This window comes from Trachypithecus francoisi, unplaced genomic scaffold, assembly GCF_009764315.1.
Source record: "Trachypithecus francoisi isolate TF-2019V2 unplaced genomic scaffold, Tfra_2.0 Lachesis_group9, whole genome shotgun sequence".
Lineage (NCBI taxonomy): Eukaryota > Metazoa > Chordata > Mammalia > Primates > Cercopithecidae > Trachypithecus > Trachypithecus francoisi.
In genome coordinates, this window is record NW_022681474.1 from 45,864,196 (window position 1) to 45,891,601 (window position 27,406).

General features: G+C 41.9%; 1 protein-coding gene across 1 annotated transcript in view; it reads left to right on the forward strand.

Annotated features, from left to right (window-relative positions):
- The first annotated feature begins 10,602 nt into the window (after positions 1-10,602).
- NRG3 (neuregulin 3) overlaps positions 10,603-27,406 on the forward strand; it is a 549,380-nt gene continuing 532,576 nt past the window's right edge. Inside the window, exon 1 of the mRNA XM_033208729.1 lies at positions 10,603-11,565. Coding sequence (XP_033064620.1) covers positions 10,743-11,565 — 823 coding nt within the window. The 5' untranslated portion in view covers positions 10,603-10,742. The remainder of the gene's footprint in view (positions 11,566-27,406) is intronic.

Below are 27,406 nucleotides of genomic sequence, written 5' to 3' on the forward strand. Positions count from 1 at the left end.
AAAGGTGCATTTCGGGTTCAAATTCTGGAAACCAATCATGCCTTGCCTAAGAGGTATCTTGCCGCTGAGACAATTGCCCAGAGAAATCAGATGTGTGTCCTGGAGAAACATGAGGAATACCAATTGTGAGTTTACTTCTTTAGTCCTCCCAGTGAGACAAAGGACAACAGACAGAGCTATGTGTGGGGTGGCAAATAGTGTGTAATTATTTGCAAATCTGCCTTAAAGCAAGAGATCACCAATATATCCTATTCTGCTTACCAGGGGAATACTTCCTAGCTAATTGAAAATTTCCCAAGGAGGTTATTTTTTGATTATGTCATTCCCAACATGATGATTTTGAGACTTTTGACTAATTTTTTTTTTAATATTTAACCCATTAACCATAAATAGTGTTGTTTTGGTTTTTAATGTTATTCAATGTAGTGGAGACTAAAAATTGTTTTCCTTTGCAGTGACTCAGGAGAAATCAGAGTTGGGTGAACCTTATTTCAGTTCCTGATAGAGAGTTTTCCATATGAGCAACCATTAGCAGTGGGGTTGGACACCATTCTAAACTCCTCTTGTCTGCTTCTGAAACCGCTTGCTCTCTCTCTGAAGCACAATAGAAGTTATTCGGCCTGGCTAGTCTCTCAGGAGGGTCAACTTTACATTTCCCAGCTCTGTGGAATTTCTTTGAGTAAGTAAGCCTAAAGAGCTTTCTGTTTTGACTTTCTGTCTCTTAATTCTGTTTGAAATCTAATTATCACTGTTGAGTGTATAGTTTTCATTAATCTATACATATAATTCCATTTCTATTCCACCTTGCTCCCTGGACAGTTTTAATGTAAAAACTGCTTGCACATCCCTCTTTGTTACATATATCACCACACACACACATCCCCCCCGCCAAGCACAAGCATGCACAAACATAATGATTGGTCAAATATGTTATTCAATTGTCCTAAGATGTCTGTATGCAAAGGAGAAGATGTTTTCCCACAGTCTTTCATTGTTGCATTAATTAAAAGCAATGATATTGAGATAAAAAAATGTACACTAGACAAGCTCCCACAAAAAAAACAGTAAAAATCCTGACATAGCTTGTGTATGTTATAAATTACATAGGATTATACCTATGGCTTTAAAAGATTTACTAGGATACCGTTTGTGGCTTCTAAATTCTAAAATATCCTCTAACTGCCACACTAACTAGAACATGAAGAATATTTTGTCAAATGGAGATACATATTTTTTCTATGCCCCATGGTATTCCTATGGCATTTCACTGTTTTTCATCGGTACTAAAGATTTGGAAGTAATTTTACTTTGTATTTTCCATGTAAGGAAAAAAGAAACATGAGTCTTACAGGATATGTTTCCACTCTTATCATTACTAAGAATTATTAGCACAAACACTTTCTCATAATGCTAAAAAGAGAACCATAAATTTATGTCAATGTCAATATTGAACTTTACCTGAGTCCTATGCTTCTACGGAACAGTAATGCCTAAGGAATCCACCCCCATAATTTTGGTTTTCAGAAATCCCTTCTCACTTCTGTGTTTCAGGAAGTGGCTCAGCACCAAGAACCACCTTTTCCCATGGGACTGAGGTAACACTGCTTGTTCACTGTTTCCCATGACTCCCATAAGACATGAATGACCCCCTGGTTGATGATGAGGCCAAATACAGACCTTCCTTTTTCCTGAACCAGCTGAAAAGGCCAGACACAGACCCTCCACTTTGTTGTTCTTTATCTCATAAATGATTAGCTTACGACTAGAACTGTCCCTCCCCCTGAAACTGGCTAGACAAAGAGATCAACATCTCCTGTTCAGCTAAGTGCCTGGGACTCCACCTAATTGCACAATACCCCCAACTGTAAATCATGCTGTGTTCCTCCCAGTGACAGTCCAGGGCAAAACCACTGTGCTAAGACATTCTGATTTTTGGACCTGGTGTGCATTCCTTGTTGTAATAGCCTGAATAGAATCAATTTCCTTACTGGTTCTCCTTTTGTCTTTGGCATCAGTAATGCTGAACAAAACTATGACACTTAAGAAACTACTCAGGGCCGGGCGCGGTGGCTCAAGCCTGTAATCCCAGCACTTTGGGAGGCCGAGACGGGCGGATCACGAGGTCAGGAGATCGAGACCATCCTGGCTAATACGGTGAAACCCCGTCTCTACTAAAAAAATACAAAAACTAGCTGGGCGACGAGGTGGGCGCCTGTAGTCCCAGCTACTCGGGAGGCTGAGACAGGAGAATGGCGTGAACCCGGGAGGCGGAGCTTGCAGTGAGCTGAGAGCCGGCCACTGCACTCCAGCCTGGGCGGCAGAGCAAGACTCCGTCTCAAAAAAAAAAAAAAAAGAAAAAGAAACTACTCAGACAATCCTGAACAATACTCTGAAGGCAGTTGAGAAATTCACCACCAGCCAGTCCTTGCATAATCTTGTTTCCTTTTCTATCTGCATTCAGCTTAAGCATTGCCCACTGGCAAAGTTACATAGACACGTAAGTACACATTGGTACTTTTATTCGTCTTTGTTTAAAACAGGGAATCACCTTCCACCAAATCATAAAATTCTCAAGAGCAAGACAAAGAACATGTTTTCTAAGTCTCCAAAACCCTTCAGAGTATCTTTCTCACAAGGGATGGGCATTGTTAGCCTGCTGGGTTTCAGTTGATAATTTTGTCTAAATAAACTAGGTGGTGTTTTCTTCTTTTCTTTCTCAATTTAGAGTATTGAGCAAGTTTTGTCCTCTCAGAATGCCCTTCTTGGAGATAACAGATGGGCCAAATCTGCTATGAGATATCAACATGTATTCCTTGGTAATTCTGTGGGCTTCCTCGGCCATGGTGGCGGGGGCGTAGCACACAGGGGAGGGAATGAAGATGGATTCATCACCTGGGGCTATGAAGTCCATGCCTCTCCACAGTGCCCCTTCCCTGACCCTAAAGCTCACATACACTGCCAAGATCCAGCTTGTTAATAGAAATAACAGAGTACCAAACTCCTGTGAATAACTCCTCCAAAAAAAACTTGTTGGAAAAGGCAGGCTCTAAGATAATGTTCCACACTGGCAATTTGGATTTTCATTACAATACCTGTTACTACCTCTGACCTGTCTACTATAAGCCAACCACAGCACTGAGCACATCATAAGTGACACTTTTCAACCACACAACAACTTGCTGAAAGTCAAGTTCAAGTCTGTTTGAATCCAAAGCCTCTGCTCTTTCTTTATTGATGATTGATCTATATCAAGAATACATTTCTTTCTTTCTTTTTTTTTTTTGAGGCGGAGTCTCGCTCTGTCGCCCAGACTGGAGTGCAGTGGCCCGATCTCAGCTCACTGCAAGCTCCGCCTCCCGGGTTTACGCCATTCTCCTGCCTCAGCCTCCCCAGTAGCTGGGACTACAGGCGCCCGCCACCTCGCCCGGCTAGTTTTTTTTTTTTTTTTTTGTATTTTTAGTAGAGACGGGGTTTCACCATGTTAGCCAGGATGGTCTCGATCGCCTGACCTCGTGATCCGCCCATCTCGGCCTCCCAAAGTGCTGGGATTACAGGCTTGAGCCACCGCGCCCAGCCAAGAATACGTTTCTTTACTTGGCATAAGAGACAGATTGTGGGCCACCTGAAAACCTTCACAGACTACTAATAATCATCAGAAAGATTGGGAAGTGGGCAAGGAAATTCTGAATTCATACTTGTATCGTAATATTCTATTAGATAAACAAGTTAGGGCCATGTTGAACAGGTCAGCTACTGTAAGCGAAGGTCTCAGATGTGGCACCAAGGCTGTCTGTCCTCTGATTTCTCTGAACAGCTTAGCAGGGAGTTTCCATGGTGTAGGTATAAAATGAACCAATGAAGAAATGTAGAAAAGTATTTGTTTTCTCCCATAGTGTGTTATGAAGGTTTTAGCCCAAAATCTAAGGAAGCAGAATGATTTCTAGAAAACGCAGGTGAGATGAAGCCAAAGTGTTATTTATACAAACATGAAATCACATCAGCTCGTTCTGAATGCAGCGTAATAAGCTGCCTTTCTTTGGAATAATGAAGCTTGAGACAAAGATGTTTTTCCTCACTTACAGGAAAGCGTTTCAGAGAGCTGGCATCACATCCCTTCTCTACTAGAAGTTCCTTTACACTGACCCGATCCAGGAGTGGTGAGAAGCATGTAAATTGTCAAATGAAATCCTGCTTGTGGTTTGGAAGGAGGAGGAAATAATATGAACCCACCACCTTTGTTTCTAACCATACTGAGAAGCGGTTTTTTTTTTAAACCCTTTCCAAAGCACTGGGTTCTCTGAGGGTGCTTGATCAGTGAATTGTCAAGGTAAATTTCCATCTACCAGTTCTCCAGTTTTAGATCCAATAAGATGATTCCAAAAGAATAGAATTGCACAGTGAAGCAATCTAAGAAAAATATACCTACCAACATTCGGGGAAAATGCCAGGTATGACATGGATAGAAAGGCAAAAACTAAGGCCAGGCATGATGGCTCACGCCTGTAATCCCAGCACTTTGGGAGGCCGAGGCAGCTGGATCATGAGGTCAAAAGATTGAGACCATCCTGGCCAACATGGTGAAACCCCATCTCTACTAAAAATACAAAAATTAGCAGGGCGTGGTGGCGCATGCCTGTAGTCGCAGCTACTCAGGAGGCTGAGGCAGGAGAATCACCTGAATCCAGGAGGCAGGTTGCAGCGAGCCAAGATCGCATCACTGCACTCCAGTCTGGTGAAAAGAGTGACACTCTGCCTAAAAAATAAGAAAGGCAAAAACTATTGACAAGGAGACCAAAAACTAGATAGACAAAGAGCGATGGCAACTTTGAATGTCAAGAATAATGTACCCACGTTGGTACCCTAAGGTACAGGCAGTTTGAATGCAATGTGAAAAGGATTACATAAACATCTATCACATTCACATCCTTTACCACTGACTTTCCAGCTCATTTTCGACTAATGCTCCTCTCCTCTACACTCACCCAACATTCAACCTGGGCTCTATCTTCGTGCCTTCTGACAAATGCTTAAATTGTCTGCTGCTGCCACAGCCCAATTAACCCCTCTCCTTGATTTGATATTCCTGAGGCTTGTGTCCCAATCCAATGAGGCTCATTCAAACACTAAGAGTTCCAGATGGAGCTCTCCAGGATTCTCTTTTAAGTCCCCTCTCACCATAGAGTCATGCAGTGCATAAGGACGGTCCAGTCAATGATGGATCACACATATAGTGGTGGTTCCCTAAGATTATAATGTCATAGTTTGACTATACCTTTTCTATGCTTAGCTATGTTTATATACACAAATACCATTGTGTTACAATCGCCTGCAATATTCAATATAGTAACATACTCTACAGGTATAACCTAGGAGCAACAGACCACACCCCATAGCCTAGGTGTGTAGATGGCTATACCATAGAGTTTTCTCTAAGTATACACTACAATGTCACACAATAACAAAATCTCCTAATGACACACTTCTTAGAACATATCCTTGTTGTTAAGTGATACATATCTGTACTTGAAGAAAAAGACTCTGTACTTGCGTTCCTCCCCCACTGAACTCAAGCACAACTTCTGCTAAAGGTAGCCTCTTCACAGAAATTCTCCCTAGGCTGGGCACAGTGGCTCACACTTGTAATCCTAGCACTTTGGGAGGCTGAGTTGGGCAGATCACCTGAGGTCAGGAGTTTGAGACCTGACCAACATGGTGAAACCCTGTCTCTACTAAAAATGCAAAAACTACCCAGGCGTGGTGGTGGGCATCTGTAATCCCAGCTACTTGGGAGGCTGAGGCAGGAGAATCACTTGAGCCTGGGAGGCGAGGTTGCAGTGAGCCGAGATCATGCCACTGCACTCCAGCCTGGGCAACAGAGCAAGAAGCCGTCTCCAAAAAAAATTCTCCCCCAATCTACAATTTGTTGTGCTACCTACCCAGTTCATAGTTAACCTATTTTGAAATTTGGGTATAGTTTTCTGGCAACTCCCACTAAAAATTCACATCTTTTTTTTTTTCCTTAGTGCCTTATTAAAAACTTCTAATTCCACATCCTGTTATACAGTAGTCAGCATTTTCTAATTTATGATAGTGCAATTTGGTAACATTCCAAATACCTTAAGTCTTTGAAGATTGTTACAATCATCTTTTTTGTGACTTCCATATGGTTAGAACTGGAATTCTTCACTTTCCACTTTCAGATTTTGCTTTGTATACTTCTTGTATTTTATTATTCATTTATTTATGATATTGGGTTTTAATGCAGAAATGCTTGGGAGTCAAGTTGTTATGAATAATGTGATCCACGTGGGGATTTTCCAGTAGATTTTTGGATTTTTCGTCCTATACATACAGCATCAAGAACCCCCAAGAAATAAAATTACTGGTTGACACTTGTGAAGAAAACAATCAACTTTTATTTTACAAAGGCCACCATGATTACTAAAAAATGTGTATCATTATAATCACAGTAGTGAACTAGACCAAGGGAGAAAAAGGACATATGCAGTCATATGGAAGGTTAGCCTTATTCATGCTTTGCAAAATGTTTACTCTGTGAAATGTGTTCGGGAACCACATTGCCTCTATACATGATTCCAGTAAACATCATGAAGAATATTAGGATTTTGCAGGCCAGACTGGCTTCAAAAGTGAGTACACTAGCCAGGGAACCCACAGGGAATAAAAGAGCACTCTGGTGTCATGTTGCTAGGAGAGTCAAGTTCTCATGGCTTTGTGGGGATGGGAAACAGATCGAGGATCTTGGATTGGAGAAGAGATGTCCTTTGTAATTACACTAACTAGGCATGTTCTTGGTGGTCCAAACCTGTACTTTTCATTTTTTGATAGACTATAAAATTTATCTACTGTGTTTGTTCATCATTAGTCTCTCTAAAATATAAGCTCCATTAAGGTAGGAGCCTTAGCTGTGTTCTCCGTTATATACTCTGTGCCTGGTACCTAATTTGTAAAAGGTATCTATAAAGAATGAACTAAGGAGAAAGAGTGAATGTATGGTAAGGCTGACTTTTGTCTCAACACAAAGACTTTTCTGATTATGTACACTGACAGGCTGGGTGGTCTTCCTCAGGAAGTGCCTTTCTCCAGAGAGCCAGAAGAAACCCAACAGCTGGGACATGTGATGAGATGACACATCAGAGGTGTTTGACCACTAAGGTCATTTACAGCCTTGTGGTTTCAAAGATGAGCCTTTACCAAAGACTTTGCAATGGAGGAAGCCCTGGACAATCATACTGTGGAAAGTAAATGACTTGACAACTAATTGAACTTGGGAAATGGGAGATAAGGAGTCAGAGATGGCACTGAGACTCTCAGCCTGGGGTTATCGGTGCCATTGAGGGGAAAACTGCATTTCAATAGAAATGCTGATTTGTGTCAAACTTTAGGCAATGATTAGAAATCCCAAGTTTAGTGTGTCAGTAGACCACATAGGAGATACCTACAGGTAATTATAGTCAGGCAGATGGGAAGCTCAGGAGAGGCTGAGGCATGCCACACCCATTTGTTAGAATAATTATCTCCACAGGAAGATATCCGAGGATAATGCTTAAATGGTACCATAGGTGAATAGTCCGTTTAGCTATACAACTTCATATAATTACGTAGAATGTAGGCATTATACCTCCATTTCACAGTTGAGAAAACAGTGGCCCACAGTGATTTTATTGCTTATAAGTGGCAGAGCTCTAACTTGAATCCCGGTCTTAAGAGTCTGAGCCTGAAGCTGCCTCTTCAACGTTCTGCTCCAGTGAGCTGTGAGTCACCAGAACGAGGCTCCTCCCTACCATGGGACTGACGAACTAGCTGCTTATTAGCAGTGAGACAGTTCACCACTTGTCCTTGACACAACTGTGGACAGCCCCCTCCCCATTCTCACTTTCAGTGCCAGTGCTTACCACCTGCTACCAGGGAGCCTCACAGTAAAATTGCAAGTTAATGATGGTTGCACCAGCCAAACATTCTTGGATAGGTTGGTACAACCTGTTCCCCAATACAAGGCTATCAAAGCAATGTTTTGATTTTTTTTTTTTCTCTCTCTCTCTCTAGTGATGATGTTCACTGTGAGAACAACCAATGAGTAGCTGAGTACGGTGGCTTGGGATCTGGGGCAAAATGAGCTCAACAGGGATACATGAATAAGCTGTTAAAGCCAAGTGGAAATGAGAAGTAGAGGGAATTTGGAAAGGCAGATGAAGAAGGCATTAGGGAGTATTGAGAGAACATGGAGTGAATGCTGTCAGACTGTGGCTTCAGGAAAGGGAACATTTGCCCGCATTTGCCCAGCTGCAGCATTATAGCATCCTTTTCTGTACCCTGGATTTACTCTACCAGGCAGAAAAAATGGGAGAGACCACAGGAATCTTGGCAGTGGTGGGGGTGGGCGATGAACTAGCAGCGCTTTGGAAAACTAATTATCTGTCTTAAATAGCTGACAGTAGCACCTGCTATAATTCTGAAGCGTTTTGCAGGAAAGCTTTTACTTGCTACACAAGAAAGGCTGGGCAAGTAGATTCCTAGCTGGGAAGTAGATTCCTAGCACCCACAGAAGGTAGCGACTGGGTCAGTTTTTACTTAAGAGGGCAGTGCTTTACATTGGAAAGCCAAAGGAATTTGGATTCAAATAATTTTTTTTTTTTTTGCAATTTTTGGAACCATAATTCAGCACTACTAGATTAAGGCATGCTCCATCAAACTAAAAATCAAAAGCTTTCCTATGGGGAAAGTCTCAATGTTATAGCTGAAAGAGGTGACAGCCGCATTACTGCCATCAAAAATAATTTATTAACCGTGTGTGTGTAAAGTCCTCGGGTAGGCACCAAACCCCAGGGGCTTCCTGTTTCAATGCATCCGCTGCTCTCTGCAGTCTCTTCAGTGTAACGTTTGGCTCTCCACCTGTGAATAAAATGGATACCTTGAAAACTTCATCTTTGTGGAGACTATCACAGGACAAGAGAATGCGGGCTCCATCATCCACGCCAATCAGACAGTGCTGGGGAAATGTATTAGGAAGTTGCCTTTCTCAACCTTACATTCTTAACGTTTGTAAATAAAAACCCCTCCTCTTCGGTTTCCACTTTAGGCCAGGAAATCTGGGGAGAGTTGGCAAGCAAGGTTTTGCACTATCAGCATATATCATGCTAACACCGGCTCTTTGCCCTTTGCCTCGGCAGGTACCACACAACGCTGGAGAAATAGGTACACAGGTGCCTCCCCAGCCAAGGGAAGAAACCAGTAACGGAATTTCGGAGTCCAACCCCAAATCGTTTTACATTTACCTCTCACAAACACTTGCCTTGTAACGTGTGTACCTGTGCGTACATTTACACGTGAAGACAGTATTTTAAGGCAAGTTCACATAAATGGCTTGGAGATATCTGACAGGTCTGATTACACAAAGGTCTTCTGCTCCACCTGCATCTCTCAGGAACTCAGGCAAAGGTGGCCTTCCATCCAGCCGCACCGCCATCCGGCAGGGGAGGGCACGGGCACTCTCCCACCCGCATCCGCCCCTGCCCCCTCGCCCAACAGCGTCAGTCTCTGACCCCACTGGATCCGCACAGAAGACGGGCTCACAATCGGTAGGGAGCTGCTTGTGCCAACCCCCGGCAAACGGGGATTTGCTTGGATCATTTATTTATCTTGTGTGCATTAAGAAACCAGCATTAGGCGCTGGTGGGAGGCGCTACTCTGCCCGAATCCCAGCCCGCCGCGGCGGTTCTGCACACACACACGCACCCGCCTGGCAGCTAGAGCCCGCCTGGAGACGCCCTCGGCCCGGGGTCCGCGTCCCCGGGGACCCCCGACGCAGTCTCCCGCTTTCGTCCCCCACGCTCAACCGGGCAGGGCGCCGGGGCGTGATTTCCGATCCTCTGCCAGCTTATCGAGTCCCTTGGAGGCGGGTCAGACCGCACCCGCCGCGGGCGCCCGGTGCGCCCCCAGCCCCTGGCTCGCGGCGGCTACAGCAGCGCCGTTCGCTGGAGTTTGACTCTCGGGCGGCGGCGGGAGCGGCGCGGAGCAGCGGACGGCCGGAGCGACGCGAGCCGGACCGCTAGCCCTCCGCGCTGCGCTGGGATTGGTCTCTCCGGGAGAGTGCTGGCCGAGGGTTGGCTGCCGGCCGGCTGAAGAACAGGTGCACCTCACCGCCCGGGCCCGCCGAGCAGCCGCCGAGGATCGCGGCGGCCAGGCCGGCCCTGTGTGTCGGAATGCGGCTGGCAGGCACCCGGCACCCCGCGACCGGCCGGCGGGGCCACTGAAGGCGGCGCGAGGCCCAGGCGCGGCGCGAACGGGCGCCCCAGGGAGCGGGTCGGGCGGGGTGCCCCGAGGATGCCGGCGCGGCTGGAGCGCACGCAGGCGGCGGGCAGCAGCAGCAGCAGCGGGTGCGGGGCCCCGGCGCGCAGGAGGCCGCTTGGCGGGCTGCAGACGCGCCCCGCCGCTCTCTGACCGACCGGAGGCGCCGGGGGCCCGTCTCGCCCCTCTTCCGCGCTCCTCACCGCCCCCTCCCCGGCCCCGTCCCCTCCCCCGCTCCTCTCCTCCCCGCCCGCCGCCCGCCTCTCGGGGGGAGGGGCGTGGGGGCAGGGAGCCGATTTGCATGCGGCCGCCGCGGCCGCTGCCTGCGCCCGAGCCCGCCGCCGCCGCCGGAGCCCGCGTCCGCGCCCGACCCGCGCGGCCCCATGCCTCTGGCGCGGCCCTCGGGGGGGCGAAGGTGAAGACCGGCTCCTAGGATGAGTGAAGGGGCGGCCGCTGCCTCGCCACCTGGTGCCGCTTCGGCAGCCGCCGCCTCGACCGAGGAGGGCACCGCGGCGGCTGCGGCGGCGGCAGCGGCGGGCGGGGGCCCGGACGGCGGCGGCGAAGGGGCGGCCGAGCCCCCCCGGGAATTACGCTGTAGCGACTGCATCGTGTGGAACCGGCAGCAGACGTGGCTGTGCGTGGTACCTCTGTTCATCGGCTTCATCGGCCTGGGGCTTAGCCTCATGCTTCTCAAATGGATCGTGGTGGGCTCCGTCAAGGAGTACGTGCCCACCGACCTAGTGGACTCCAAGGGGATGGGCCAGGACCCCTTCTTCCTCTCGAAGCCCAGCTCTTTCCCCAAGGCCATGGAGACCACCACCACTACCACCTCCACCACGTCCCCCGCCACCCCCTCCGCCGGGGGTGCCGCCTCCTCCAGGACGCCCAACCGGATTAGCACTCGCCTGACCACCATCACGCGGGCGCCCACTCGCTTCCCCGGGCACCGGGTGCCCATCCGGGCCAGCCCGCGCTCTACCACAGCACGGAACACTGCGGCCCCCTCGACGGTCCTGTCCACCACGGCCCCGTTCTTTAGTAGCAGCACGCCGGGCTCCCGACCCCCGGTGCCAGGAACCCCAAGTACCCAGGCAATGCCCTCCTGGCCCACTGCGGCATACGCTACCTCCTCCTACCTTCACGATTCTACTCCCTCCTGGACCCTGTCTCCCTTTCAGGATGCTGCCTCCTCTTCTTCCTCTTCTTCCTCCTCCTCTACCACCACCACACCAGAAACTAGCACCAGCCCCAAATTTCGTAAGTAAACACTGTGTCTCAACTATGATTTACTACTGGGTTTCCTTTCTGCCCTCCTGCTTTTTCCCTCGCCGCCCGCCTTCTAGCAAGCCCCCTCCCCCATCCCAGGTTTGGGGGCAGAGTGAGAGCTGATTAAAACTGGCCACCAGAGGGGAGGGTGCCAGCCTGCCCTGGTTCTGGGGGGTGGGGGCGTGTAGGAAGGGGAGGGAGATTGTCAGGCTCCACTGGCCCCACTTTAGCGGGTCCCAAATGAGAACAGATCTCCCAGCTCCCTTCAAAGGGTTAACGCGAGTGCGATCCCTCCTCTCTGCAGACCTGCTGGCGAGCTGCCGGATCCCGCTCCAGTAGAGGGCCAGGGAGGGAGAGAGGGCCTTCCCTAAGGCACTGAGCCCCTTCTCCGCCCGCCGGTAGGAAGGAAAGAAAGCAAAGCACATGCAAAGTGACCGACGATAAACCACAGAAGGAAGTTATGTCCATGTGTGGGGTGACGAGTTGATGGAGTTATTCGTAGAATGTAGCTGAGAACGCTTCCAGCAGCCCTGACCTGGGCAGCAACCAGAAAGGGTTAATTAGAAGCCATTGGGAGACTTGGGGAAAGGAGGCGATCCAAGGCAAAGGGCTAAACTGGTCACCTCCTAGCCTGCCCGTGGCCATTCCAAGGTGTAGACATTGATTCTGTGGCCGGCGAGAGTGAGTTAACTAGGAGGAAATAGGAAGGGAGCCCTGCAGACCTGCCACCTCTAGGGTCCTGACGAAGGAGGAGTTTTTTTTTTTTTTTCAGCCCTGCCAAGCCTTTGCTTTTGTTCCGTTCCCAAAGGTGGGGTGTGAACCATATCTCCTCTCCCTCTGTGCCTGAAAAACATAGGCGAGTTGAGAGTTTTCTGCACTCAAAGGTGAGAACATCCAACCGTTTGGAAACATGTCACCGTTAGAATGTAGCATCTTCAACCTGGGCTCAGTATGGGCCAGTATACTCAAAGCATGGTAGCTTTCTGTTTATTTGTATAGAAAGTGCATATTTTCTCAAAATTTTTATAAACATTTTAGGTGACTAATTGACCTCGCACCCCACCCCCCACCTTGTTTTTATTCTAAGGAAATCTCAGGCATCTTTTAAACTGATTTGATCAGGATATGGGAAGAGTTTGTGCAACCTGTGAAGGTTATTTAGGACAAACTCCAGCCTGCTAGTTCAAGTTCTGTGCAAGGCTATTTTGCAGAAAACTATCTGGTTATGCTGTCTTTATATTGTATTTGTGTTTTGAGCCATAGCATCTGGGAGAAGGGAAGAGTGTTCATCATTAACTCTTCAGTGATGGTGGGAATACCGGGTTTGCTTTCAGTCATCTGCTAATTTTTCATTTCCTCACCTATGATCTTAGCCTGGGTGTTACTTAACCCTTGAAACTTTTTTCTTTTTAAAGAATTTAGTATATTTGTAAGTAAGGTCCAGGAGAGGGAAAGAAAAAAAAAAAACCAAACCTACTTTGCTTTGGAAAAAACAGTCTAGAAGATAAATTGGGAGACAGGAAGGAGGGAAGGAAGGAATCTGCCACAAACCAGAATGGCAGTAGAGCCTGTAACTTGCTGCTTCTCTCTCCTTTGGCTGAAGCAGTCATTTTTGAGAGCACATTTTCTCAGGAGGTGTTTAGAGCCTCCACTCAATAAATCTAGCTTGAGTTTTGTAGAAGGATAAAGGATTCATGAGTGTATGTGTGAGCATATTCAATGGATTGAAAATGAATCTACTCTGAAGACCCCAGATTTTTGATTTGCTCTTTTGATGCAGTTGATATGAATAATGGAGTGTGGTATATCTCCAACCCTTGTATGCGTTGGGAGAGGAGGGGGACTACACATGATAGGGGTATTTCATGTTCTTTCCCAATTGATTTCCTTGTGTTCCATTCCGGAGGTCTTTAAAGAAAAGCCCAAGGTAATTATTTCTACCCCTCTATGCTCTCTTCCTACATTCTGTGGACTGGAATGGCAGCCTGTTTAATAAGTAATGATTATTGACAGGGCCCTCAGCCCCAAGGAAAAGGGGAAAAATCTGTAAATGGTGTCAATGTTCACATAGACTTAGAAGCAGTATTTGTTTTACTTGTATCTTACGTTCAGTTCTTTCTCTTTTTTAAACCTTTACAAGAAGTTGAATTAAGGTATATAATACCATTATGCAAAATCCAACTGAAATTGACCTGGTTTGCATCTGTAAACAAGGGAAATTTTAATGAAAAATGAATTATGTAGTTTTCTTAAAACGTATTTCAATAGGCAAGTTGTATGGTGATTTGAAGAAAGAGGATAGTTTAGTTATTTTTTCATCCAAGATTGCAGGATGATTAACAAAAGGAAATTAAGATTTCATTTGAGAGATTATCAGCAGTGCTACTGTAGGATGAAAAAAGCCTGAATCACTGGCGTTCATATTGTTTTTTACTTGTCTTGGTTATGCCCCTAAAGTTCCCGGGAGAGAAATTTCCTTTTCCCCAGCTCCTACCTCCATCCTTTAGTGGGTCTTTTCTGTCCTGGTTTTTTTTTTTTTTTTAAATGAAAGTAATGGATTCTGTTGTAGTACTTGAAAAATGGTTAAGGATGACGCTTTGGTTTTTTGACTAACTCACAAATTCTTTAATGGCCAGGATCTTTGCTCTTGCATTGGATACCTGAAGGCTTATGGAATGAATGTCTTTGTGTTCATCGTAGATCAATCAGAAGGATCCTGTCTGTAAACGGCAGCATAGCTCTTTGGAGTGGAAGAGGCTGGTTCACTGAAAATGAACATGCTTGCTAATGGATAATGGAATTTTTTCAAGCAAAAACTATTCTTGCTATGGGGAAGGCCCAGTTGGAGAACTGTTTCTTATTTTCTGTAGGATCAAAGACAAAGGAGGATTGAACTTGAAAGGCGGGAGGAGAAAGGAGGGCTTGCAAGTTGATTCTTCTCTTCCCATCCTCCATTGTTTAGGCTGTGAGCTGGACAAAAACTTTCTTCAGTGTTACTGGGATTCTTGGGTTTCCAGTTGCCTAGTACTTGCTTGCACTTCAGACTCTAAAAACGAATATCTTAAACATATTGCCAGGGGAGATTATTTCACCAAAAACATCTTTGAAGCATTTTGTATTTGAAAGTATAGGTTAATTTGCAGGTTTTTCAAGCCAAAGGGAGGTCACTACAGACAGTAGAGAGCAGTGATTTTGACCAATGTACAATCAGTGTTTCCCTTTTACACCTCCTTCAATTTCATTTTCAGATTTGAAATATAGTTGTACAATGTTGCCAATGCAAATATGGATTGTTTTAGAGACACAGAATTCTTTTACTAAGCTGAAAATACTGTTTAACAGGTGGTAGCCCGGAGTCATTGGCTAAATTCAAATACGAAAGGCAAAGAACCTATTTTAATAGATGTTTCTTTGGGTTAGATTTGGAAGGTATATGGTTAATTATAATGAACACACAAATATCAAATAGTGTATTTAAGAAGAAATACATGTAGAATGTACATTTGATGTTTAAACAAGGTATGGAGGCAATTTTAATTTAATCAAGTCTATTTATATAAAACTTTACCTCGTCATACCTACAATAATTTTTAAGAGAGGCATTGATAAAATCAACTATTTTCTTATTTATTCTTTTCAACATCTTCCTTAAATAAGAGTACACTTGTTTGCTGTATAAGCAGCCTCAGATATAATTTGTTTAAATAAAGTTACTCCTGTACATTGTATTCTGTCTACATGAGTCTCGGCCTTCAAAGGCATCCACATAGAAGGTACTGACCTCAATCATGCATGGTAGCCAGAGTGAGAGGATTCGGAGCTCAGGATCAATATTTCTTATGAAATCCAATTGAGAGCTTTTTTTTTATGAGCACATGCTGCAACCTGAGTATGTTTTGATTTTCTTTGGCCTTAATACAGGATTATGAGACTTTTCTGCTTTAATCAATTATGCTGTACAATTTTACTGTTACACACTTATGTTGCACTTCATGGTCCTAATTAAAAAAAGAGGGCAGGGGTGGGTGTGTTGGCAAAGATTTTTTAGGGCCATTTTTAGTTTGGACTCGTTGGTCTCCGTGCATTAAGACAATGCGGTTTAAGCATTCCGCCCCAGTTCTTCAAACTGAGGTGAGGGATAGGAAGTGTTGTGGCTAGTTGAGAGTCCCCTTCTGCAGGTTTGATTTGTGAATCCAGTTACCTTTATATTTATGCTATTTTCAAAACCTGACCCAAAAAAAGCTGGTTTCTGGCAATTTCTCGCTGTTACTGAAGCTTTTCTAAATTCAGGTTGGGCCACAACAGCAGTGTTGGTGCAGTTTGACAATCAGTGCCATCCTGGGAGATCCAGAATGTAGAGGAATACCATCTCTCCTCTCTCTGGAGCTACTTTTTCAGCCCTTCCTCCCCTTTGTACACAATGAGAAGAAAGCTTATTTTCAACTTGCTTTTGTAGAAATTCTTTCCTCATAACCTCTCATCTCCAATGCCAAACATATCTCAATATTCTATCTGGGATGTCAAAAATGGAACATGAAAGTTGGCCCTGAAATATATAAGAGCAAGGGAATAGTCATAAATCTAAGTCTTTAAAATGCATTTGAATTGCTTCTGAATAGAACTGAAATTCATTTTTCTTTCTTTCTAGCTGTTTTTATCTTTAGACTCGTGTGTTGGGTGAGGACAGAGCTGGTACTGCGTTGACAAATACATTTTGAGATCCTAGAAATTTTACTTTTCCACCCAAGAAAGTGTTCCCTCCAGAACCATATACATAGTGAAGTGAACAGTGGACTCTGTTTGAAACTTTGCAATATCACAATCAAAACTTACCTAAATAAATGTTTCCTATTCATGCAATTATAAATAAAATCGTTAGACACGTTTAGTTTGGTTTTCCATTTCACTCTTCCCCTAAGACTTCCTGTACTCCCACCTTCCAGTATTTTATAGTTGAATCATGGCTCTGACTGAAGGCTCCTTTCAGGCTTTTGTGTCCCCCCCCCCTTTTTTCCTTAGCCTAGAGTACAAGAAGTCAATACTCATTAAATGAAATTTCTTAGATATGCTTAACATGTTGCTTCAAGTTGTTTTAAAAGTTAATCCTTTTGCTAAGTTAGACTGCTTAAGTTGATGTAGAAAGTTAAGGAAAAAAATTCTCGTTTAGGGAATTGAGTTATTAAACTGTCTTGGTGATTTAAAACAATAATTAAGGATTCCAAAAACTTGATGGAAGCGAATGGTCATTTCTTTTCCCCCACAGATTGGTATATAAATCATATTAATTTTGATAGCATTTTTATCTGATTCCACGACACAGTTGAGCAACTGAACATAAGCTATCGTATACATTCATATAATTATATTTTCATAATACTTGTCACGTTTCAAATGTTTACTGAGTATCTGGGGGCATTGCAATGCCGTTAAGTAATTGGTTGATTCAGAAAGTTTATAAAAGTAATGGTTCATAAAGCAGACAATTAAAGTAAAACTTTTAATCACTACAACATTCAGCCTCCTGTAGGCGAAGGCTTTTTCTAAGTATGTGTCAACTGGTTTAAACTTAGCATCTTTGCTTTTTTTTTTTTAATTAGCCACACCTGTAATTACCAGCTTTTTTTTTTTTTTTTTAAGACACTAGTGAAGGCATCCGTATGCAGGTTCTTCATAAATACAATAATATACGCTTGCCCTGGGAATCTCTTACAGTTTTCTTGTCTATGTGATTCAGTTTCTTTTTTTATTCTTTAAAAAACAACTTACCTTTTGGAGTTTCTTCAAAGCATTCAATTACATTTTAATAGAAACTACAATTATCTTTCATTTCCATAATCATATATCACTGGTTTACATAATATTTAAGTAAATTACATAATTAGAGTAAGAACAACTGACATAAACAAATCTATTATCCCAGCTGAGTATTGTTAAGTGCCCAACTCAGCTGGCAGTTGCAGTGGAGTGTAGGTTTCCTTGAGCTTGGCCTGGTGGCTGTGTCCCTTTCACTGTGCAGTGGGCCCCATTGGTGTACTCCTGCCAGGCAGTGTGGTGACAGCCAGTTGGCTAAGAAGAGTTAGATTAAGAAAGTGATTCCTTTAGGAGGTAACAGTATTGGAAATGAGAGGCAGTCATGACCATAATTTTTAGGCACTCTCATGGAAGGGTAACAAATGTGTGTTTGTGTATGATACATATATATGTATATATATTTATAAACAGTATTTGTTTGTATATTTCTATATAAAACCTCTAGCCATGAATTCTATAATACCTGTGCAACCTTTAGGAACTGATATAATCTCTCTGAAGTTTAACTTCCTCCCCTGGTATAATGAGTTTGATGACAACAACCTGACTTACATGCCACTCCCGACAGAGTTTATAAGCTGAAAAACAGTCACTGTTTTTATGTCAAGTGAAATGGGAAGTAGATAGACTGGTTATTTTCATCCAAGAGCACATCAGACTATTGAATTCGGTTGAAATATTGGAGCTGGTTGGTTACCTAGCTTGAGGGATCTTTCATCACAATGAAAGATTATTGTTCTTATATGCCCTTGGGTTTTTCCTATATTCCTCTCTGATATCCTGGCACACACAATAAAATATAGTGTGGAATTCTACCTCAAATCACCTTGGAAGTTGAACCACAAACTGGAGGTCATCATTTCTCATTCTTTGCTTGGTAGGTGTTTTGTAAAGCCTATTTCCAGCATACTTTTATCACAGAGAGGAGCTGAAATTTGGGAGAAAATGACTGAGATTGCTGAATGATCTGGAATCTGAAATCTAAAAATTCTTGATAAAGCAAAATATGTCCAAGGTGCCCTTTTGTGCCATCCCTACGCTGATTGTCATTGGGTCTTTAGATTTTGGAGAGAATTTATATGAAAATAGACAGTGTCTGCACTGCTTTCCCTTGACCACTTAGCAGTTACTGTGAATTAGGTTCTCAAGAATTAATAGGTTGATTATGTCCATCAAGGAGCTCTTTTAAATATACTGTTTGTGTTTGTACTTTGGGGAACTTTAATATTAGTATTTTGGAAATAGATTTCTTCAAATCTGTGTTTGTTGGAAATCTCATCCTGAATTGCATCTTAAAGTATTACCTTTTTTTGTTGTTATAAGCTTTTATTTCTTGAGACAGGCTGGTGATTGTACATAAATAATAGATTGTCATTCTTGGGCATAAAAAGGGATTAGTCAGAAGCAAACCTACAAACTGAATTCAGAATTAAGTTTAATAATGGAAGTTTAGCAGCTTCCAGTGCTCAGATTTTGTCTTTGAGGCCTTTTCCTAGAAGTGATAGTGTGTATCGTGGATGCGATATAGGCCATAAGAACGTTTTTTTTGAAGAAAAGGTCAACTGAATCCATGTAACTACTTTAGCCTTAATATGTTACAGCCAGGGTTATGGGAATAGCATTTTTATGCTAAAAGTTGGATAAGAATTCTTAAATATATCAGCCTTCCTCCTCAGATACCTTCCTATGACTATATGCAACCTCTGACATGATTTCCTGTGAATTGCCAGGGAGCTGGAAATCCACTAAAAGAGAAAGCCACACCCTCATCATCATCAGATTTTCTGGATTTCTGTAGGTTGAATTTTACTTTTAGTAATGTAGAAGGATTAGTCACAGATAATCAGTCTTGGAAGGGGCTTAAGAATTTAAGTAATAAATATGAGAGCTGCCAAATGGAGGGTTACCGTGTGCCTAGGCATGTAGCACTCTACATTATTTGTGTTATTTATTTTTGAAATAAGGATAGAAAAACAATCATATCTAGGCCTGCAGCCTAGGTTTGGTTATCTCACTGATAGAGTTAATCAAGCTGGGCTTAGGATGTATAATTTGCCTAGGACTTGCAGAAATTGTTTGGATAATCAAGAAGATTGGAGGGGTGTTTTACGGGACAGGTAATCTCTCCCCACCTCAGTCTTACTTACCTAACTCACTGTTATAGTGTCACTATATTCATTTGTACATTGCTTCTGTCAAGCACTTTACACACCGATAGTGGCATTTGCCACTGTAAACTCCATAAATAGCTCACCTGTACTATACCTGTTCTTTTCTCAGATATGAAGGAATCTAACTAGAGAAATTGCCTGGATTTTCTAAGGACAAATCCAGATGTTTCAGTAAAAGATAAAGAATATGTTGTCCTGAACGTTGTCTTCTTGTTTATTTTTTATGTTTTGTTGATGTATAATTGATGTGCAATGGGCTATCCATATCCTTGGGTTCTGCATCTGTGGATTTAACCAACCAGGGATTAAAAATATATTTAAAAATAAAAACAACAACACAGCAATTAAAAATACAAATAAGAAACCAGTATAGTATAACAACTATTTACATAGCATTTACACTGCTTGTAAGTACTCTAGTGATGACTTAAACTATATGGGAGATTATCCTTAGGGGATATGAAAATACTAGGCCGTTTTGTATAAAAGACATGGCATCCTAGGATTTTGATATCCTGGGGGAGAGGAATCCTGGAACTATTCCCCCTGAAATACTGAAGGATGACTGTACAAAAAATTGTACATATTTAATGTGTACATATCAATGAGTTTGGACATATGCATATACCTATTAATACCATCACCACAATCAAGGTACTAAACACATCCATCACCTCCAAAAATTTCCTTGTGTCCTCTTGTGGTTTTAATTTTGTTTAGGTAGAACATTTAACATGAAATCTATCTTCTTTTTTAAGTGTGCACTATTGTATTGTTAACTAAGTACTGTGTTGTATAACAGATCTCTAGAACTTATTCCTCTTGCATAACTAAATCTTTGTACCCATTGAGCAACAGTTCCCTACCTCTAAACTTCTGTTCCTTGATCTTTTTAACTCTCTGTTTTCTCTTATGACTGCTTGTAGATGATTCAATATAACAATCACAGAAAACAGTTACAAACTTTATTTCTCTGCTTCCTAAAATCCAGTCAAAATTGTCTTCTGTGCCCATTCCAAACTTACTTTTGGTTACAATAGTGACTGCAGTGTATGCTGAGACTGATCAATGGAAAAGTGTCAGGGAGCATTTGGAATGATAGCCTTTTAGTTCTGTAGACACTAAAGTACTGACTCTACCAAATCAATGATGGGAGTTGGAGCTATGCAATGCCTGCCGCAGAACATCTGAATTTCATCTTGGAGCCACACTGCAAGGTACCCATCACTGATTATCTACCAGTTCTACGAAGGGGAACATTGGTGAGACCTTGATATTCTGCCAGGGGTACTACAAACTAGACCCAATCATTGCTTACTTGCTTGACATTTTTGTTTGCCAAGTGTTCTTTTTGCTAGAAGAAAAAAAAAATTCTCTTTTGGTTAAAAGATAGTTGAGATCATTATTTTTGCAGACTTAAAAAAAGATAATGGAAATAGATCAAGTTCTAAGATCACGTGACACCTATTGAATAGCTGTGCTGAAGGATAGGAATACTGTAGTGTCAGAAAGATTGTATTGTCAAGATCCTGTAAGACTATGCATGAATCCCATCAACTAACAATGACAGTTGTACTCATTGTTAGTCTATGAGGGGGGCCGATGGGGTTGTTTGCCCAAATTTATTGTTAGATCAAAGCTTTTTTCAGCATGGTGGCAAAATCTAGAGACTCCAGAATTTTTTTTTAAATGGGCTGTAGAAATGTTTATATTAAATGATAGCTTGACTGAATTCTATTTCATTGACTTTTCAGTATGATACTCTCTATTTATGTATTAAAAAACTAACACATTGTGGGTGTCGGGGGAGGTAGAACGTCAGGATAAATAGCTAATGCACGTGGGGCTTAATACCTAGGTGATGGGTTGATAGGTGCAGCAAACCTCCATGGCACACATTTACCTATGTAACAAATCTGTACGTCCTGCACATGTATCCCAGGACTTAAATAAATTTAAAAGCCAAAACAAAAAAACTGACAAAGGCCCACTCCATGCCGAACAGGTATAGTTGGTAGCACTTCTGTCTTAACCAAATGAGAGCTGCCTTGGTTAACAGATATTAGTTATATTAGCCCCCAAACCTGTTTATGCTGATTGTTTTTGTTAGTTTAAGTGGGTAATGCATTTAAGTATTCTATAAATCTGTGAATTGTGGTTTCTATTAAAACTAAGTTCATTACGTTGGATATAATCCATAAACACAAGTCACTTTTTAAAAAGTGCTTCTTCTAGTTGACACAGTTGTGAGAAGTTTAAGGAGAATATATATATATATATATACGTAAGAAATTTGCACTTTTGTTGTTTCACAGGTTAAGTTTTTATTCCACAATAAACTAAACTGGAAAAATCACAATATACATTACAGGTGTGGTTTTTCATAAGAAGGACAACAGATGTTTACTCAGAGAAAAGCCTTGAGCTCTATAACCAAGTATTTGGCAAGTGAATGCGCATTTGTATGTTTTCAGTTAAAATAAAATAATAAGTAAAATAAATTTTGCTTACCCATGTGATAGATATTACAAAGCTATTAAATTTTGTTGTAATAATTTTAAAGCCTTTGGGAAATGTTTATTATATAATGTTTATCTAAAACTTTGGATAGAAAATTATATAAGATGTCCATGATATTAAGCTGTATTGGTCACTAGATTTAATATATAGTAATTGTATTCAAAGGAAGTTTACCGAATTGTTCATGGTGGTTCTTTCTGGATTGTGGAATAGGGATGCTATTTAATTTATTGTACTTTTTTGTATTTTCTAAGTTTTAGTTACTGTTCATGAATTATCTTTCTTCCAATTAGAAGTTGTTATACTTTTGAAAAAAGTAAAGAATATACTCCGTGAATCAGTTCAATTCTTGCTCTTGGTTCTGTGAAGGTTGTTTTTTCTTTATGTTTAAAGAGTTTATTTCTTAATTGGTGGTGTCAGCATTAAAGTGTTGATGGAGTTGGGTTCCTGCTGTGAAATGCAGATGTGTAGAAGTGCAAATGCATTTCCATTTGCTCATGGGAAATAATGCCTTATTGAAGGCAGAGTGTCTTACTCTGGGCCTTTGATGATTAGCCTGGACTTTATAAGGGTATAGAAGATGGGAATTTAATGAGATCCTTAACGGCTCTTCCAGTCTGCAGATGTTAGACAGTCTTAGTAGTATTGCTATAGAAGGATATAGCCAATAGAAATCAATCGGTTATATATATATATATATATATATATTAATCAACTACCTGATCTATTTCAAGGATCAAATGAAAAGAGAACACAAAGGCTAATCGATAGTGCTAAGTACTAGAAAGGAGATGTTTGGTCAAATATGAGTGGTTGGGATAACCAGTTCAAAGGTTTACTGGATGCTATAAGCCTCTCCCAGAATCATAATATATTTATTCTTATATTAATTTTCAGTGGTTGGACTATAGACAGACTCCAGAGTCCGCTGGAGAATGGTGATTTGTAGGGCACATGATCCATAAGTTTGGTGATGAGTTGTGCTCAAAGTCCTTCAGATAGCTCACAAATGGAATGGTGGTCAAAAAGAGCCAGAAAAAATATATGATTCTATTTATATAATGTATAACAATTAGAAGTCAAGATAGTGATTATCTTTGGGGAGGAGGGGCCGGAAGTGAATGGAAGGGGACCCAGGTGTAGGTTTTCCTGTATTGATAATATTGTGCTGCTTGGTATGGGTGCTAGTTACATGAGTGGGTTCACTTCATCAAAATTTAATAACTTCTATACTTTTGATTTGTGCACTTTTTGTATACATCAATACTAACTTGAAAAAATAAGATAAAACTTTAGGAACATTCCTTTGGCCTTTACCACTTCATGCTACCAGGGTGGTGGCCTGAGTTTATAGATTTTTCCATGTACAGAGACTGGATGGTAGCTCTGAATGTTTGTTGTTGGTGTCACAGTTCAGCAGATGCAAAGAGGGTCTTCCTGGCTTCAGCATTTTCCTTTGTTCTCAGGATCCCCTCTTAGTGAGACTCCATGCGAACACCCATATTCCCTTTTGACTTAAGCCTTTCTGAGTGGACACCTTATATTTATATTCAATAAAACCCTATTTCACTCATATCAGGAGTGTTCCTGATGCAACACGTTGCCACACTTTTCACACATCTTAACACATGTAAAACCCCACTTGTATCCTGAGAATGGCATTATTCCAGTTCTGCAAACATTAAAGTGTGAGATACACAAGAAAGATAAGTCATCATCTGCATCTGTGGTTTTGTTGAGACAATCAGAAGATATGTAATGAAGAATCATTAAGTGCTGAAATGTGTGATTCCAACTGAAAAGCATATTAGGCCATTTCAGAAAGTAGTGCTTAAAGGGATAAAGGTAGTTTCAATGGAGAATTTCTTTTGGCAGAGTAATAGAGACGGGAGGCCCAGGGAGGGAAAGGTCATTAATAAACGTAGTAGTTTGCATGCACCCACCTATATGGGAGCCAGTGACGGTTCTGACCTGGTAGACAGATGGCCTCACCTTTTCCTTGGAGCAGCACCTGATTAAGGAGGGAGGGTTTTTGGAGGACACAGCTTGATTCTATGTTAAGCCACAGTCACAATGGGTTGCAAGGAAGTGATACAATATCTGTGGTATTTTCAGAAGGTGCGAGGTTTCCAAGATGACTTGGAGAGAGGAATGAGCAGCGAATTTTAAAGATTCTCTAAGGCTAACTTGTTCCAAATCATTTAAAGATATTGTCTCTGATTTGTGCTGGATATATTTAAGTATTGACATCATTCCAATGCCTCTTCAAAGTGCTGCAAGAGGCAATAGAATTTGTGTGTTTTAAGGATGTTTAGTTTATCCATAGTCGCATCAACAAAGCCCTAGATTTAACCCAAAATAACAGCTTTCAAATACCTAAAAATTCGCAAGTAGAGATACAAGAAGAATAACAAGAAAGAACTCTTGATTTCACTGCCTCACCTAAATTAACCTGTGACTGCCTTTAGGTTTTTCAGAAGCAAAAACTCCTTTATGAATTGATTGCCACATCACCCTTCTGGTTCCATCTGAGGTCTTCTTTGCAGAAACCACTCAGCACCTTTTGGAATTGAATGCTGACATCGCATCAGATTCAAAAGGAATGCTGCTGTTGATTCCTGTCTGCACTCATCACGTGGTGAGGAAAATGCCGGGAGTCTGTATAAGATGAGGCTCTTGCACTGCCTGCCAGAGAGTGCCTATCATGGACTGGAGAACCACATCCGTTCATTTACATATCGGCAGCTGAAATTAGTTGAGTCACCCACGTTTTTCACGCTAAAGAAGAACCTTCAGATAAGAATCCAGTTCATCACTCTCGCCTGCTCAGGCTTACTTGGTTGCTCCTTGTTACCAGACAGAGGGGCTATAGCACTGTGCAAGTGTTAAATTAGTATTAATAGCCAATGGCATCTCTCTTCTATTTTTCACTGATCAGATAATTTTCACTGATGTCAACATTTATAATACATCAGCTGACATATACAAGTGTTATTTGCTTGGAATATTTTTAGTTTATTTTATTGACTTAGATAAAGATACATTTTTTAAAGTTATTTGTTCAGGTCTTTTTGTATTTGATCAGAAGAGGTTTTTGAAAGGAAGGCAAAGCTGTAGATCAGGGTTTTAGTAAAGTGAGTATCAAATCCAAATCTGTGCTTCCCCTTCATCACTGAGTTTTATAAGCTTCTAAATGACCTTTTGTGGTACCACACTGATGCTCATCTTGCATTGTGAGCGGCTCTGAGTAATTTATGATAAATAATGAAATGCTGTTTCCTCCAATGCACTGCAAATGGCTGAGTCTTGTAAAAGTCTAAGGAGCTCTATTACTTCTAAATGACTAGATAACACAAAAATGTTAACCCTAAAGAGAAAAGATCAAGTGGACCATGTGCTTGTGAGCCACAGTCCTTCTGCCTGGTGCCTTCTGACAGGCTTTCTGCATCTGAACTCTGCAGGGACTGGCACCTGAAAAGTTACTTTCTAGAATGGCAAGGAAGGATTTAAGCCTTTCGGCTAGTTGGATTGGCTAGAAGCCATAGTGGTTTGTTTGGAGCAGGGGAAGGGAGAAACTTGCAGAAACCGTTTAACATTTGAAACCCTAAGTTAATTTTTTTAAAAAAATATGTTACCAGTGGTAAGAATTCTGTGATGCTAGGAAACAACAACTTAAGTATTTTATTTGAGCACTGATATAAAAAGAAATATTAAAAAGCAAGCAGAGTAATGTTAATCTGTAGAAAACTGTAGAAAGCTGACATCTTTTCAAAATTAACCTTTGTCATGATGTTTGCATTCTCTTGCTCATATCCACGTATACAAAAATAAATACACAGTGAACATATTCGGTCTGCAACTCTCAGCTCCCAGGTATTCCACAGTGTATTCCTACCATTGGAAAATACTGTTCACAGTGAATATGTGTGTTCTCATCCTGGTGGCTGTAAAATAACTGCATATCTTAGTGTTAGGGTTTGAAGACTTTAATTGCCAGCTACCGAGTGTCTTTATGTATTGCACTTCCATTTTGAAAATTGAATTAAATTGCCGGTCAGTGAACTCTTTATAATGACAGGAGAGTCTCTATGCAAGCAAGCCATCGAGAAGAGTGATCTTTGGCCAGTGATACTTTTAAACTCAGACACTTTGCTGAAGTTTGCCTCTGAATTTTCTCACATTTCCCCAGACGTTATTACATTGCCAAATGAAATCATCTGTTCCCCCTAGTAGAACTGCTTCCTTTCCTCCAGATATCAGCTACAAGGTATGAAATGTATTGCATAAAAATAAATCACACATGCTGCATTTTGGGAAGAGTACTCTAGCTGTTCCATTAATTTCTTTTCACTGTTGAGTTGGGAAGTCCTCTTTAATCTTCAATTATCAGTTACATGCAATTGGATGAACCTCTTGACCTTTCCAAAATAGAGATGCTTTCATGCCAGGAAAGTTGAGCTCTTTGAACATTTGAGAATATTTTTGCTTTTGATGAAAAAGTTTGTTGTCATGTGCCATGGGAGAAAGACATTGAAAGGAGGAAGGTTATTCCTAAAGTCCTGTTTGATGAATGCACTATATGGCTCTATTCCTGACCATGTACTGTCTGTAAGGTTTGGCATGGACAGCAATGTGCTGTTGACAATATGGTGCACTTTAAGGTGTTTAAACATGGACTCGGGAGTTTGTAGATTATCCAGGCTTATTACCTCATCTCCATATGCCTAGTCTACCACTTCCACTTAGATGTTCTGCCATGTTGCGAACTGTGAACAGAAGACCCTGATGAAAACGAGGAAGATGAAGGAGGTGATTTCCATGGAGACCGTGGAGAGGCTGGAGGGTCTTGTCTTACGGAAGTTTATCATTCCTTTGCACAATCTTGGTATTTGTGACATTTGTTTTCTTCTTTGCTTCTGTGGAAAGCTGGAAATAAGATAATTGGGACAGTGCTTTGGAAAGGGAGAAAAGTGATTAAGACACAATGGGATGCCCCTACCTGGTTTGGGAATGCAGGCTCAGCTCTGCTCCTCAATTGTTTGAGACCCCAGGGTAAACTACTTGAACTCTAGAATTTCAGGCTCTTCTGTAAATGAGGCTGTTGGACTTGATGTGGCAAAGATTCTAGAAGGCCAGGGTTTTAAATTTGAGATTAGAATCTTAGTGGAATTTTTTGAATTACTGGTTTCTCTGTCTCACTCTCTCCCTACCTCCCTTCCTTTTGTCTTGCTCTGTCCGCACACATAAAAACACACACAGATGAAGGTTTTATTTTTGTTTGGTTAGTATATTTTCTGTTGGACATTTGTCAGTTTGGCATTTAATAATAT